Source organism: Geotrypetes seraphini, chromosome 4, assembly GCF_902459505.1.
Source record: "Geotrypetes seraphini chromosome 4, aGeoSer1.1, whole genome shotgun sequence".
Taxonomy (NCBI): Eukaryota; Metazoa; Chordata; class Amphibia; order Gymnophiona; family Dermophiidae; genus Geotrypetes; species Geotrypetes seraphini.
Genome location: NC_047087.1, coordinates 305328642 through 305344482, shown reverse-complemented (window position 1 = coordinate 305344482; position 15841 = coordinate 305328642). Strand labels below are relative to the sequence as shown.

The following is a 15841-nucleotide window of genomic DNA, read 5'->3' as shown; positions in this document are numbered from 1 at the left end:
TGCGATCAGGCACCCTCCCCCCCCCCTGCGATCTGGCACCCCCCCCGCACGACCTGAAGTCCCCCAGACCCACCTGAACCCGCTTCTTACTTTCAGCTCGGCCTCGGCACCGGCATGTCCTGTGCGTTGATGCCGGTGCCCGAAGATCGGCCTCCTCTTCTGTGCTGGGCCTTGAGCATCTACGCATGCTCAAGGCCTGCGAGTTCACATTCTCTCTGAGATTCTCGGAGATCTCGGAGAGAACGTGAACTCGGAGAGGGTGAGATCAGAAGGCCTGAGCATGCGCATAGTAACATAGTAACATAGTAGATGACGGCAGATAAAGACCCGAATGGTCCATCCAGTCTGCCCAACCTGATTCAATTTAAATTTTTTTTTTTTTTTTTCTTCTTAGCTATTTCTGGGCAAGAATCCAAAGCTTTACCCAGTACTGTGCTTGGGTTCCAACTGCCGAAATCTCTGTTAAAACCTACTCCAGCCCATCTACACCCTCCCAGCCACTGAAGCCCTCCCCTGCCCATCCTCCACCAAACGGCCATACACAGACACAGACCGTGCAAATCTGCCCAGTAACTGGCCTAGTTCAATATTTAATATTATTTTCTGATTCTAAATCTTCTGTGTTCATCCCATGCTTCTTTGAACTCAGTCACAGTTTTACTCTCCACCACTTCTCTCGGGAGCGCATTCCAGGCATCCACTACCCTCTCCGTAAAGTAGAATTTCCTAACATTGCCCCTGAATCTACCACCCCTCAACCTCAAATTATGTCCTCTGGTTTTACCATTTTCCTTTCTCTGGAAAAGATTTTGTTCTACGTTAATACCCTTTAAGTATTTGAACGTCTGAATCATATCTCTTCTGTCTCTCCTTTCCTCTAGGGTATACATATTCAGGGCTTCCAGTCTCTCCTCATACGTCTTCTGGTGCAAGCCTCCTATCATTTTCGTCGTCCTCCTCTGGACCGCCTCAAGTCTTCTTACGTCTTTCGCCAGATACGGTCTCCAAAACTGAACACAATACTCCAAGTGGGGCCTCACCAATGACCTGTACAGGGGCATCAACACCTTCTTCCTTCTACTGACTACGCCTCTCTTTATACAGCCCAGAATCCTTCTGGCAGCAGCCACTGCCTTGTCACACTGTTTTTTCGCAGATGCTCAAGGCTCAGCAGCAGACCGGCGGCAGGCACTTTTATCACCAGCGGTGCAGGGGTAAGGACAGGGCCAGTCGGGGAGGGGGGGAAGAGGCGATAGAAGCACCGATGGCCTCGGGGGGAGCAATACTGTTGGTTCCCGCGGTCGGGTCGTTTTACGAGTCAAAAGTTTGCTGAGTGTTTTGCTCGTCTTGCAAAACACTCGCAAACTGGGTTACTCGTAAACCGAGGTTTGACTATATTTGTGTATTTAAAGTGCATTCTGTGTAGTGTTTATGTTTAAATTCATTGTATGGCACTGTTAACATTTGAAAATTAATAAAGATTTATTTTAAAAAAAGACCTTTCACAAGATGATACCAAACCACATGACAACAAAACTCCAAATTTACGTCCCCAGACGATCGCTGAGATCCCACTGACTCTACCACCTGGTCGCTCTCTCAGAACAGAAGGTTGGTGTCTCCTAAGCTACTTGTCCCACCTTCCCTTGCAGCCTATCGGCTGGCTAAGGAATATCTGACCAACGGGCTAATAGCAGGAAACAGAGAAGAGCTGCAGTGTAGGTCAGACAGGCTTCCTGTCTTAGGTCTACCATAGAGAGGAGGAGAAGTGCTGAGGTAGGCTCTGGGAAAGGAATGAGGAAGGAAAGAATAGCACAGGCACCGAGAGCTGGAAGAGAGGCTAAGGGAAGACATATGGACTATGAAAGAGAACAGAGCTGAAGTGAATGCAAGCTGAGGGGAGTGCTTGGGTTATGATACAAAGATAAGTGGGTGAGGGATGGGCTGAAGAGAGAAAAACAGAGATGAGGACAGGGAGAGGAACTGTGCGGGGTTCAAAGAGCAGGGAGCTGAAAAAGGGGTTCTGAAAGGCTATATAGGTGGACAAGCCTGATTTTCATAGGTACATCTTGAGTATATTCCGCTGTATTAAATGGAATCTGAAAGCATCAATTCAATTTAGACAACTTAGATTGAATAGTCCCCCATCTTATACACATTAACGTTTCATTAGTTGCCTGTTTCCTCTATGTCCAGTTTTTATACCCTTGAAAATGAGTGTCACAAAATATAAGAACCGCCATCTCCGGATCAGACCTTCGGTCCATCAAGTCCGGCGATCCGCACACGCGGAGGCCCAGCCTGGTGTACACCTGGCGTAATTCTAGTCACCCATATCCCTCTATGCCTCTCGTAAGGAGGCATCTAGTTTGTTTTTAAATCCTAGAACGGTGGATTCCGCAATAACCTCCTCTGGGAGAGCATTCCAGGTGTCCAAAACTCGTTGCATGAAGCAGAACTTCCTGATATTTGTCCTGGACTTGTCCCCCCTTAGCTTCAGTCCATGTCCTCATGTCCGTTTCACATTGGACATTGTAAATCATTTTTCTTCCTGCTCTATTTTGTCGATTCCTTTCAGTATTTTGAAAGTCTCGATCATATCCCCTCGCAGTCTCCTTTTCTCAAGTCAGTATGTCTAGCTCAACGTTTAATTCGTTCCTCACAGCGTTCCATTATTCCAACTTCCTGCACTGTCGCAGGTCGGAATAACATCTACCAGGTTAGGTGCGACCCGGTTTTGGAGTGTCCGGAATGTGGTGCCTTCCTTGGGCCCGTTTGCCTTACATTACCCTGAGGAAGCCGCTCGAGTGCGACGAAACGGGTTCCCGTTGGTTGGGATATACGGGTCTCTTACGGCTAGATGAATGTGCCGTTTCTCTGATACATCATGTTCAACAGATAAGTGCCAGTTTTAGGCCTTTTTTCATGATGTTTTATCTGTGTTATTTTGCTATTTTGCTATTTTGCACAGCGTATTCAGATAAATAAGCTAGATCTGCACTAGCCACTTTAGGAAATATTTGCACTTTAAGCATTTTTGCACAAAAAATAAGAAAAAATTAAGAAAAATTTATAGGTTAAATACTCCCTAAAGAAAATGAGAAACTAGTTTAGAGTGGTAGTATTTAATAATTTTTAAAGTAAATTTAAAGAATAATTACTTTACTACAAATTAATAATGAAGATTGATCAATGAAAGATACCACAAGCCACAATTCCCTTCTGGACAATAACAATATTATCCTGGGAGTGGCAACTCTGAGATCTTTCCTTCATTTGTAGAACTACCATTATGTTAAATGGTCTGTAGTTTTTGGTAGATTAACCTTTTGGGGATCTTGTTAATAGCGGTTAATCTGTTCTCTTGCCTTATACTACTTTAAATTTCCATAGTTACCATGAAAGAATTTCAATTCAAGTTTTTCCCCCAATATGACACATACCTAGGCTCTGGTAGCATGAACATTTTTTTGTAATCCCGCGGTCATGGTCAATGGAGTTAGTTGAAGAGGTATGTTTTTATTGCTTTCCTAAAGTGGAGGAGACCTTCAAGGGATCTGATTGGGGGGGGGGGAGCAGTCGATTCCATGGGCTCGGTATGAAGTGGGAGTAGTCACGTTGTTTGGCAGTTTTCAGTTATAGGGCATGACCAGGGGGCGTTTCGAGACTAATTTCATCTTGTGAGCGGAGGGACCTGTTCGACACGTACAGAGGAAATTTGCTCGTCGCGTAGCCTGGCGCCATGTTATGCAAAGATCTGAACGCTATAATCAGGCCCTTGAAGACATAGCGTTTGGCCATGGGGAGCCAGTGAACCGATGTTAGAGCCTGGGAGACAGAGTCCCGGAATGTAGTATAAAGATGAAAGTGAGGTTGTGCAAGCCTTAGCAAAACAAGTTTGATCATCGCGTTTTGCACACGTTCTTCGCTATTAGACCATTGATACTGTATTGATACTGGGTATTATTATCTGAATATGATGTATAATGTACATTGAAAAATTAATGTAAACCGCTTTGACACTTTGCTTTAAGTGGTCTATCAAGTGAATAATTCAAAAATCAAACTCACAACTAAAACACCCTCAGTAGTTTCATCTTTATTTCGACTCCTGTTGGATTTATACACAAAGGTCTTAACCACTCGGGAGGGGATTTTAAAAGGAAGCGGTCCACAGAAATTTCCTGCCGGTTCACAGGGCCAGCACGTGAATCAGGCCCAAAACAGTGTTCTCCAACCACCGATCCACAGTGTGATCGATGCGGCGTTATCTTCGAGCCAGCTCCCTCTTCCTAACTGATTCAGTGCACAAAGCCACGGGCAGTGGCTCCTGCGGGCATCCGGCGCTTGAACCGGAAGCCTTCTCTCTCTGACGTTTCAACGTCAGAGGGAAGGCTTCCAGATGAGGCACGGGACGTGCAAGGTGCAATTAGTACTATTATGGGGGCGGGGTCTGGGGTGGAGATTGGGTAGAGATGGGCGGGGCCTGGCCCACGACTTAGCCCAGTGTTCTTCAACCGCCGGTCCACGGACCGATGCCGGTCCACAGAATAATTCTTTTATTTCTGCCGGTCCATAGGTGTAAAAAGGTTGAAAAACACTGGTCTAAAAGATCCCGCACTGACCTCCAAATTCTAGGGAAAAGCAAGGTCCATGCCTGTTCGCTGCTGCAGCGTCTCTCAGGGAGGAAGGCTCTTGTTCTTCAGCCATCCTCCTTGACAGGCATCACCTGAGGCAGCTCTCCCTTCTGTGCCAAGACCAGAATACTGCCATTCAGGGGCATAACTGTCGGGGGCTTGAACCCAGGATGAAGCACCCCTTCCAGGCAGTGAGAAGGTGCATGGATCGGTCACAGCATTTCGGGCTGCCCGTGCACGACTGTCGGCTCTGCTGGTCCCCCCACCACGGAACGGGGGGAGGGCCAGCGGAGCCAATAGCCATGCGCAGGTGGACAATAGACCCACGACTGCTCCAGCACCCCCGAGCTCCCTGCACCTGGGGCGGAGTGCCCCACCCTTGGTTTACCACTGCTGCTGTTTCTGCACAGTCTCGCTACCTAAAACTAGCTGGTTCCTTATAGAATTACCTTCAGAGTGAGAAATTTTTATTTAGCAAATACTGTAAAAAAAAAAAAAAAAAAAAAACCACCCCAAAAATTAATATAAAGTCATATGTATTTTTGTGACCTAGATCTGCTTTATTCAGTTCCCACACAAGCAAGCAAATTCCCTCCTCTTATCACATGTTATATTGGTGAAACAAGCCAAATGCTAAAGACCAGAATCAACCTACATAGATATCATATTAAGAATTGCAATACCAACCAGGAAGTCACCTCTGTCGGACAACACGTTGGAAAAACTGACCACTGCACCAATGATTTTATGGTGAGAATGCTAGAAGGGAACTTTAAGACAATCCAAGAAAGAGATAAGGTATTTTGACACCTACCCGGCAGGGCTTAACAGAGATCTGGGCTTTCTTTCCTACTATCAATACATTTAAAATTGCTCTGCCACCTTTCAGTCTCCTGCCCGCCCACCCACCCACCCACCCCTCCCTCTTCTTCACCCACCTCCCTCCCTCTTCCTGTGAAACTATCCCTGAAATGCTTTCATGTTTCCCTGATATATCCTGATATTTGTCAAGTTTCGAGTTTTATTAGTATTTGATGGATCACTTATTTAATTTACTAAGCGATGTACAATTATATAAAAACAGGGTTGTGAATACAGAAAAAAATAACATCAACATTTGCTTTTTTCTGATCTGAAGAAGAAGAGGTTACCTTCGAAAGCTCATCATGAAATGCATTGAGTTAGTCCAATAAAAAAAGGTTTCACCTTATTTCCTTTGTTTTTTCTTTCTATATACTACCTTAGAAAGTGGACTAACGCGGCCCCCACACCATTTAACTCTGTGCCACATTAAGAAAAATTCTAGCTCATACCAGAACCGCACAGCGCTCAAAATCTTATTTTAAAATAATCGGTATTCAAATCCCTTGAAACGATTGGACAGGCACCGAGCAAAATTTTACAGCTGTGTATACTAATGAAAAAAAAAAAAAAAGCCACCTCCAGTTGACACAAAACACAGCAGCAAAACTCATATACAGTGGTGCCTCACACAACGAACTTAATTGGTTCCAGGAGCAAGTTTGTTATGCGAAAAGTTCGTTATGTGAAACGCGTTTTCCCATAACAATACATGTTAAAAAAAATAATTCGTTCTGTAGCATAAAATATGCTAAGATGACATAAAAAAGATAAATTTTTTGTTATTATTTTTATTTAGATACATCTAAAAACATAATTGTTTTTTAAAACAACACACATTTTTTAAATTTAAAGACAGACTAAGTAGAGTCTAATTTTACAGTGAGAGAGGGCAGAGTCTCAGCGGCAAAAACTGGGACTTAACTGTTCATTTTTTTTTTTTTTCTAGCATCGGGGAAGCGGTGAGAGTAGCTCCGCCCCCCCCCCCAACGCATCAGCAGTAGGCGCCGGGCCCCTGCGAGCCGACGGTCCGCCACTGCATAGGGAGCCAGGCGGAGAGAGGGCAGTTAAGCGCAGTGCCTGCGCGGAAGGATGCAGCTCGGGCGACTTCATTGTGTGAAACGAAGTTCGTTGTAGGAAGCAAGACATGAAGTTCGTTGTGCGCAGCGTTCGCTGTGCGAGGCGTTCGTTATGCGAGGCACCACTGTATTACAAATCAAGATTTGACCATGACCCAACCGCTGCTCCTAGACCTACACTGGTTACCCATAGAAAAGAGACTAGAATTCAAAGTATGCAAAATACCATATGACGACACCCCTAATAGCTTCCCCAGATTTACTGGACTATTAGGTAGATCTGCTAATCATTGTAGCTCCGACCGCTTGATCCTGTCATTCCCAACTCTGAAACGTATAAAATACAAGACGCCTCAGCAAATCTTTTAACTACCAAAGTACAAGAGTGTGGAATTCACTTCCTATCGAAATTCATGGCTTTTCAAGAAATCTCTGCTAGTAGGGGGGAGGGGGGTTAAGGAGACTCAGACTTTGTCATTCTGTAGAACAAACATTTATTACGACGTTAGTGGTTACGAACTGTTTTAGATACCTTATCATAGTAACATAGTAGATGACGGCAGATAAAGACCCAAATGGTCCATCCAGTCTGCCCAACCTGATTCAATTTAAATTTTTTTTTTTTTAGCTATTTCTGGGCAAGAATCCAAAGCTCTACCCGGTACTGTGCTTGGCTTCCAACTGCCGAAATCTCCGTCAAAACTGACTCCAGCCCATCTACACTGTCCCAGCCATTGAAGCCCTCCCAGCCCATCCCCCACCAAACGGCCATACACAGACACAGACCGTGCAAGTCTGCCCAGTACTGGCCTTAGTTCAATATTTAATATTATTTTCTGATTCTAGATCCTCTGTGTTCATCCCACGCTTCAGATACTACATGTATAATTTTATGTACATGTATGATTCCTATGTATAATTCTATGTAGCGATATTCTGCTTGTAACCCATCTACAGCTCTGATTTGCAAGGATTCAGCAGGATATACACGTAGGATTGCACATAACCTAAAATACAACTCACTTTTACTAACACTGTCCTCAGGCTTCAGGGAGGTGTTTTAAATTGCACATGGACAAGTCCAAGCTCTGTTCTGTTGCCTTCATTGTAATATTTTTCCATGGAAAAAGAATAACTAACCCTCCACTCCCCCTTTTTAACAAAGTCATGCTAGCAGCTGCCACTGCGGTAACTGCCCTCCCGAAGCCCATAGAGATTTAAAGGGCTTCAGGGCTTTTGCCACACAGCTTTGTTAAAAAAAAAAAGGGGGGGAGTTAAGTTACTGCTTACAGACTGAAACCAATTAGCTTTCGCTCTTTTTTTTTTTTAATTGAAAAGCTTTTATTGAAAAAACACTCCAAACAGTACAGAACAATTGCACATGAAATGCAAGAACAAAAATACAGAGAGCTGAATACCACACTCCAAACTAGCACACAGAATTAAAATCAACAGCTTAAACATGTGCAAGTCCTACAAACTAATAAGAACAATCTAACATACCCACCAAAGCACAGCCAATATCCCCCCTCCCACCCCCCAGGGACAAAACACAATCCTTTCGCTCTTTTAACCGAACGTCAGTTGCAATAAATTTCTAGAACTTTTGAAGAAACCCTAGAGAGCATATTTAATTGAATAAATGTATTTATTTATTTAAAAACATTTATATCCTCCACCATCTCCAAACCCGAGCCAACTGAAATGTAATTTGGGTCTTCAATTCTCTTGTCAAGAGGATTATTTTATTCATGCATTTATTTACTGACATTTCTATTCCACCAATCTGGGGGAAATCCCCCAGCCTTGGTGGTATACAGCCAAACATAAAATAATGTAGATCACAAATAAACGTAATAATAAAAAAAAAATAAAAATAAAAATACAAACGGCCACCGAAATATCCTACAGAAGCACATGCAATCTTAGGGGTCCTTTTACTAAGGCGTGCTAGCCAATTTAGCACACGCTAAATGCTAATGCGAAAATTATATTCTACGGCTACGTTAGCATTTAGCGCCCGCTAAATTGGCTAGCACGCCTTAGTAAAAGGACCCCTAAGATTGCATGTGCTTCTGTAGGATATTTCGGTGAGAGGTATTCTCACAGTCCTATTGAGACTGACCAGAGTCACGTCTGAGCAATTGACCACATGTTACCCTTACTCTTTGAAAAATGAGTGATTTAAGTATATAAGACAGCGCCGATAAAAATGTGCACAGAGGAAAGCTAGAAGGTCACTTGAAAAATCACAACCCTAATAGGGTGGGATTTTCAAGGGGGAGAGAGAATTTCTCTTCTGATCTTTTGCCTCTAGAGCAGGGATCTCAAAGTCCCTCCTTGAGGGCCGCAATCCAGTCGGGTTTTCAGGATTTCCCCAATGAATATGCATTGAAAGCAGTGCCTGCACATAGATCTCATGCATATTCATTGGGGAAATCCTGAAAACCCGACTGGATTGCGGCCTTCAAGGAGGGACTTTGAGACCCCTGCTCTAGAGTGTGCTTGATTAACATTTGACTCATTTTTATAATGCTGTTATATAGACTGTTCTAATATTCACGTCTTCCATAGTCCTTGAACGTAACAGTGAAATGTAGATATAATAAAAATGCAGTCATAAAAATTGCAACCCTTTTTGCAAGCAAAAGTGCAGAATCTGTTCACAGATTATGTTTTTAAAATGTACACATAAATGCATCAAAGCAAGACATGCACCTTGAAAGGCAATTTATCAATATACTGATATAGATAAAATGCAAAAAGCAAGCATGCCAACAGACGGATGCATACAACAGACAGTGGCAGCTTACGGGTAATAATCTCGACCAGTGCTCACCAGCATAAATCACTTCTAGAAACATCGCCTCGGCCCACTTTGGACATCTTGAACTCAATACTCCGGAATATAAATATGCCAGATTAATGGAGGGGGGAAGTCATCAGTTTGGACTACCATTCATCCATAATATTTGACTGCTGACACTAAAGCAGAGGGAATCCGCAAGGAATTCGGCTTTTTTTTTTTTTTTTTTTTTTCCGTTCCTCACATTCTCTGGAATTCTCTACCCCAACACCTTCAGCTGGATCACTCGTATCCATCTTTTCACAACGCTCTGAAAACGGATCTGTTTGCAAAAGCTCTCTGGTAGTTTTGATCTCTGGAGCGATGAGAGTTCGAGTAGGCCCAGGATTTGAATGATTATATCTTTATATGATTGATTATTTCCTTTTCTTGATGGAGTTCCACTTTTAGGTTATATATATATATATATATTTGGTATATTGTACACTTGTGCTGCAAAAAGGGTGGAATATTAAGTTTAATAAATGATAGTAACTAGTGGTTTCATTGTATAAAATAATAATAATTGATTTTTTTTATTTACTGCTATACCAAAAAGTTCGAAGCAGTTTACAACAAGGAAAGTTAATATATACTGTGTGAATAGAAATAACATAAGAGGTAAAATAAGCAAATAAAATTGGAATAGATCAGTTAAAACATGAGATTTTTTGTAAAAACACAGAACATATTAAGGCATCAACCTATCAAATGGGGCCTGTGCTGAAATAGCACCGTTGTAAAACAAAACATAGCCAAATTTGATAATCACATCTCTAAATTAAATTAAACGCGTATCTATGGTTTGTAGAGTTTTCATGTAACATCAAAGGGTTCTTTCAGGCTAGTTCTCAATTGACGAATTAAACTGATGTCTGTTAAAACTGTACTGCTTTTTTTTATTCCCCGAGGAAAATGAAAGTGTATTATGTATTTGAAAGAGAAAAAAAACAAGCAAAAATCTTGGTGCAAAACCAGGGCAGAAATTCTGAAGTCAACATGGCTGCAGAGATTAAATTATGCAAACGCAGCATCATAATAACATGATCGAATGTCTGCACCATACATGGATGTGTTCAACACTTTGCAAGGGGGTGCTGAAAAGTTCTCAGCCCAGCCCAGCAGCTTCCTAAATTCTGAGTTTTATTTGGGACGTCCGTGATTATTTGAGATGTTGCAAAGAATCAGCCTCAAAGAACATCCGAACCAAGTCAAAGGCTTGTATAGAACGAATGGGCAACGGGATGATTAAACAAGGTGATACCAAAAACAGCTCTAAACGCTTTCTTATAAACCCCGAAACATTAAGGGTCAATACGGAATGCAATACAGGATGCGGACCTGAAATGATATATAGATATTCTATGATATCTTCATTCTTGAGTATAAGTAAAGTGTTTAAAGGGAAGTTTGGAGGGTTATTGACCTTTAATGCTTTGGGGTTTTATAAGAAAGTGTTTAGATCTGTTTTTGGTACAATGTTGTTATTATTTGAACCATATCCAGATCGGCCTCTTTTTGGTTAGGCTGAGAACTTTTCAGCACCCCTTCCTATACCTGTTGCTGTAATATTAGAACAGAGAAGGGCCCCCACAGTCCTTAAACCAGAGGTCTCAAACTCGCGGCCTGGGGGGACACATGCGGCCTACCAGGTCCTATTTTGAGGCCCTCGGGATGTTTATCATAATCACAACAGTAAAATAAAACAGTTTCTTGATCATATGTCTCCTTAGCTATAAATGACAATATTATTATTTAGACTTAGCCGAAAGGAAAGATTTATAAACTAGAAAGAGTTTTACCTCATGGAAAATTGTCATTTCTTTAATAAAACATTCACTATTGTGATTGTTGATTTTGCCCTTTCATCATACACGTCCAGGGTGGGGGAATACTTTTAATTTGAGTGCAATTGTTGGATATGTAGAAAGGGGGGGAGGATGATATATCTATTTATTATAAAATATAATCTGATGGAATTTAAGTGCTGTTAAAGTGTAAAATGTCTGTATAATATGTTGCACTTATTTTTGGCTTTAAAACGATTAAAGATATTTTTTTAAAAAAACAAAACCAACTATTTTTTTTCTGAGGCCCTCCAAGTACCTCCAAGTCCAAAATGTGACCCTGCAGAGGGTTTGACTTTGAGACCACTGCCTTAAACCATTCAAAATAAGGGGGTGGGGAGGTTTCAGACATTGTACATTGTACCCACTAATTGGTCACTCAATATTACACCTGCTTTCAAATAAAACGTGGCCTGGCAAGTTACAACAGTTTCACAGCTCTTTTTAAATGACTAAAACCTCTCCTGTGGACCAGCTCAAAACGTGCATTCAGTTATAGTACTTCACATAGAAACAAAATCTATAGGGTCCCCAAATCTCAGCTTAGAAACTGTATGCGGACCATGAAATACTTAGGTGGGGTCAATTATTAGGGATCAATAAATCAAAACCTTGATTTTTGCCTCCAGCTAGAGTCAAGAGAGTGAAATCTTTTTCCCTGCCTGGTACCAAGTGATCTACAAACCACCAGCAAGAGTGAATTATGTTATATTACATTAATGCAAAGTAGCTAGCGTTGTGACCATTGATAAATAAATAGTAGATAGGAACTTCTACAGCTACATATAATTGATTGATTGATTGATTGGTATTCGTTAACTCCCTTTATGAAGAGATTTCGCCTAAGCAAGTACAATTCTCAGCCAACAGACATAAGAGAAGTTCACATTCGATCTTCGTTTCCCCTCCAGTTAGACTCTGCAAGGGTCTCAAAGTCCCTCCTTGAGGGCCGCAATCCATTCGGGTTTTCAGGATTTCCCCAATGACTATGCATGAGATCTCTGTGCATGCACTGCTTTCAGTGCATATTCATTGGGGAAATCCTGAAAACCTGACTGGATTGAGGCCCTTAAGGAGGGACTTTGAGATCCTTGAGTTAGAGGTTGTAAACTCAAAAGACACCATCAACACCTTTTCTCACATCAGGCAGCATTATGGGGTAAAGATCTAGAACAATTGCTTACGCCTAGTACGTATGGGGAATTCAGGAAACGCCGAAAAACATATCTGTTCCTGAAGTATCTAGGCAGCTGACCCGTACAACTCTTTCTCCTCAATAACTGATCCCTTGAGCTGTTAATCACTAGCTTTCACCTCTGTTAAGTTCAATCTATTTCTACCATCTTTTAATCTTTGTAAACCGTATAGAACTTCACGGTCCTGCGGTATATAAACTGTTGTTATTATTATTAATATTAATTCAACTCAACATAAACCTGACAATTTTCTTTTGCAAAATACTAAGATGTTTTGCCCATTGGCAGTATAACAAATGCCTATAAAAAATAATAACAATAACACGTACAAAATGGAAATTTGATCGTGTAAGTCGCCTGCGTAAGAATCTCATTGGCTACCAATTCCGCATAGAATCACTTATAAAATTGCCGTTCTTGCTTTCAAAGCCCCAAATACCAAAGAACCCGCTTTCATCCACAAGCATCTCATCTCGCATGACCTGCCTAGAACGCTAACCCCCTTTTACTAAGGTGCGCATTTAGAGGACGGTAAATTGATTAATGCACGCCAAATTGGTTAGCGCACCTTAGTAAAGGAGAGCCTAAGATCTGCTCCATGTTCCCCCTTTAAAGATTATCAATACTCGCCAGGACATCTCATTCGCCGTTACTGCGCCCACAATCTGGAACTCTCTACAACCCACTGAAGGGCTGGAAGTAATCTAGACAAATTCAAAGGAATCCTCTGATCTCGAAAGCTTATCTAGTCTTCTGATCGATCTTTTTTTTTTTTTTTCTATTCCTTCCCTCCCCCGATTGTTTTTACCGTCTTTGTCCTCCTTTTCTTCAAATATTGAAGTTCTCCCTACTTCCCTTTGGTTTTATCCTACGTTATGTCTGTAGGTATTGGGTTTATGTACGTTCTGAAAGTGTTATTTTAATTTGTCTTTTAATCGTTTCCCCTATTTTTATTCTACAATGCTTAGAATTCACGATTGGCGTTTTATCACAATTGTAATAAACGTGGAAACTTGATGCCGAAACGTTCTCAGCCCAACCAAAATGACATGGAGGAAGGAAGATAACGCTCCTTCCAGCCACAGTGGCAAAATAAGGCTCAGAATTTAGGAGGCTGGTGAGTTGGCTGAGAACTTTTCAGCACCTCTTGGGTACAACTTCGACACATGTTTTTAAAGAAATGAATGAAGAGGATTTTTGATTTATTAACTATGATCCTGTTTCCTAAGCAGACTAAACAACTCTGTTGTTACATTCAGAGAGAAATTATTCCAGTGATTTACAATTAGTTTGAATGCAATAAAGAGGGAATCAAAAAGATCAGAAAACAAAAGATTTCGGTATCACAAGTTTGAAAGATGATAAGAAACAGGATGATTATATTGTTATCATTTTAACAATTTCCATGGAGGTGGAATATGATGTATTCTGCCTCTTCATGGCTTATCATATTGTTCTAATTTGTATTTATAAATAAAAAGAAATTTGGACAAAAAATTACCTTTATTCTTAAAAACTGAAGTGTTTCTTTCAGGACTAATTTCTATCCTCAGAGATCCAGAAATTTCCAGGTTTCTACCTTACTGAAATATATGATTGTACATATTCGTTACATATGTAATATAAGATGGCTTTTATAGCGTATCTTATCTGTTATTTTAATTATCCATTGCAAATAATCAATCAATTCCTGTTTGTCTTGTAATCTGCTTTGTGGTGGCATGATTAAGCAAAATATTTAAACTAAATTCATGTATTTACAGGGGTTCTGAAAAGTTTTCAGCCCAAGTATTGAATGACCTGGATAGGTTCAATCAATGATCTGAAACAATGTCAAAACCCCCCACAGAATTTCGTTTCTGCAAATTGGCACTTAACGAAATAAGCTCTTTTCAGCTCCAGTGGCAAAATACGGCACAGAATTTAGGAAGTTGGTGGGATGGGCTGAGAACTTTTCTGCACCCCCCTCTGTATAACCTATAGGGTTGGGGGCTTTTTCTTGAAGACACAGCTAACTTTGCTTTTTCTGCCCGACGGTCGCTTTGGGGAAGGGATCGGACCCGAGTGAGGCCTATTCAGTCCCTGGACCTAAGTAGAACATAGCTCTTCTGACCGGCAACCCCAGTTCTAAAGGAGGGATGTCCCGAACCTGTCCGTAGATGGTCTGAATCGGGACCGAGCCCACTTTCCGAGGAAACTCCACCGGGTCGCAACTTTCATTGCGCTTCCAAAGTGCCGATTTCCAGTTGGCGATCGGGGCTACCAGACGTCCTGAATTGTGGCCAACGAGGGGTAGGGGAGGCCGTTGCAGTTCTTGTCGGGGTCGGCGGGCCGTCCCCTCTTCCAGAAAGTTCGGCTGCAAAGGGGGGGCCGCATCCTAAGACCGAGAAGCCCCAGATGCCACTTCTCAGAGCCGATTTCGAAGGGGAACGAAAGCCCAGAGACCCTGTGGCGAGCCCGGCCAGGGAGGTGGCGACCTGGCAAAACAGGAGCCGGGACTCCGGAACCACCGCATGCAAGTGAACGGAACCCCCCCCCCCCCTCCCCTGAGCTTACTTTTGCAACAGTTGGGGCGCAGGCGGCAGCCCCCCGGCCCCGCTCGCCTGTCTGGCCTCCCGCTCCGGCTGCTCCGAGTCACTGGCTTCCCGGGCCTGGTTCATGGCACCGACCCTGGACTGATAAAGGCGAGTCCTCCTCCTTCCCAGGCTGTCTTCTGATGGCCCCGGCAGGGTCGCTGCTCCCAGCACACCGGCGACGCCCTCCCGGCTGAAATGGGAGGGGGTGGGTGGGTGAGGGGCTGCCAAGCACAAGTGGCTGTAACGTGACACTGGCAGAGGGAGAGAGAGAAGGGTGAGGTGGGGGCTGCCCGGGCCCAGCTCCGCTCTGCACTTCAACACTTTCCTTAACTGCACCCCAGACACCCCAGACATAGGTGCTGGGTCCAGGAACCGGGGGGGGGGGGGGGGGGGGGGGGGGAGGAGGGCACTTGTGTGGTGTTTAGCATCCCACTCATTTTTTTAAAAAAAGTTGGTACCTATGTCCTCACACTGGCACCCACATTTTCTTAAAAAGACGGGCGATGGGAATAAGGGGGGGAGGGGCGGCTATTGGCTCAGCTGGTTTCAACCAGGACGGGCCCTTGTAGGGTCCAGGCCCTAAGGAATGAGCGGGGGACCGAGTTACCACAGATTCGGAGATCGGTGGCCTGTTTTTTCGATATTTTAAGAACCTCTATGCCCCCCTCCCCCACCTGCGGAGGGTACATCCGCCGCCCCCTATCTGGATGGGATAACCTTGCCCCGCATCACAGCCCAGGATAGGGAGCGTTTGAATGCGCCTATCTCGCCGGAAGTGTTGTCTGCCTTGAGTTAATTGA

At 43.0% G+C, this 15841-nt stretch overlaps 1 protein-coding gene across 6 annotated transcripts in view; it reads right to left on the bottom strand.

The window, feature by feature from the left end:
- The window catches only part of RBM20 (RNA binding motif protein 20), a 225321-nt gene extending 210106 nt beyond the window's left edge, over nucleotides 1-15215 (bottom strand). For all 6 annotated transcript variants that reach the window (XM_033943604.1, XM_033943609.1, XM_033943605.1 and 3 more), the window contains exon 1: nucleotides 15022-15215. In XM_033943604.1, the coding sequence (XP_033799495.1) occupies nucleotides 15022-15125 (104 nt within the window). In that variant the 5' untranslated portion in view covers nucleotides 15126-15215. The remainder of the gene's footprint in view (nucleotides 1-15021) is intronic.
- Nucleotides 15216-15841: the final 626 nt, after the last annotated feature.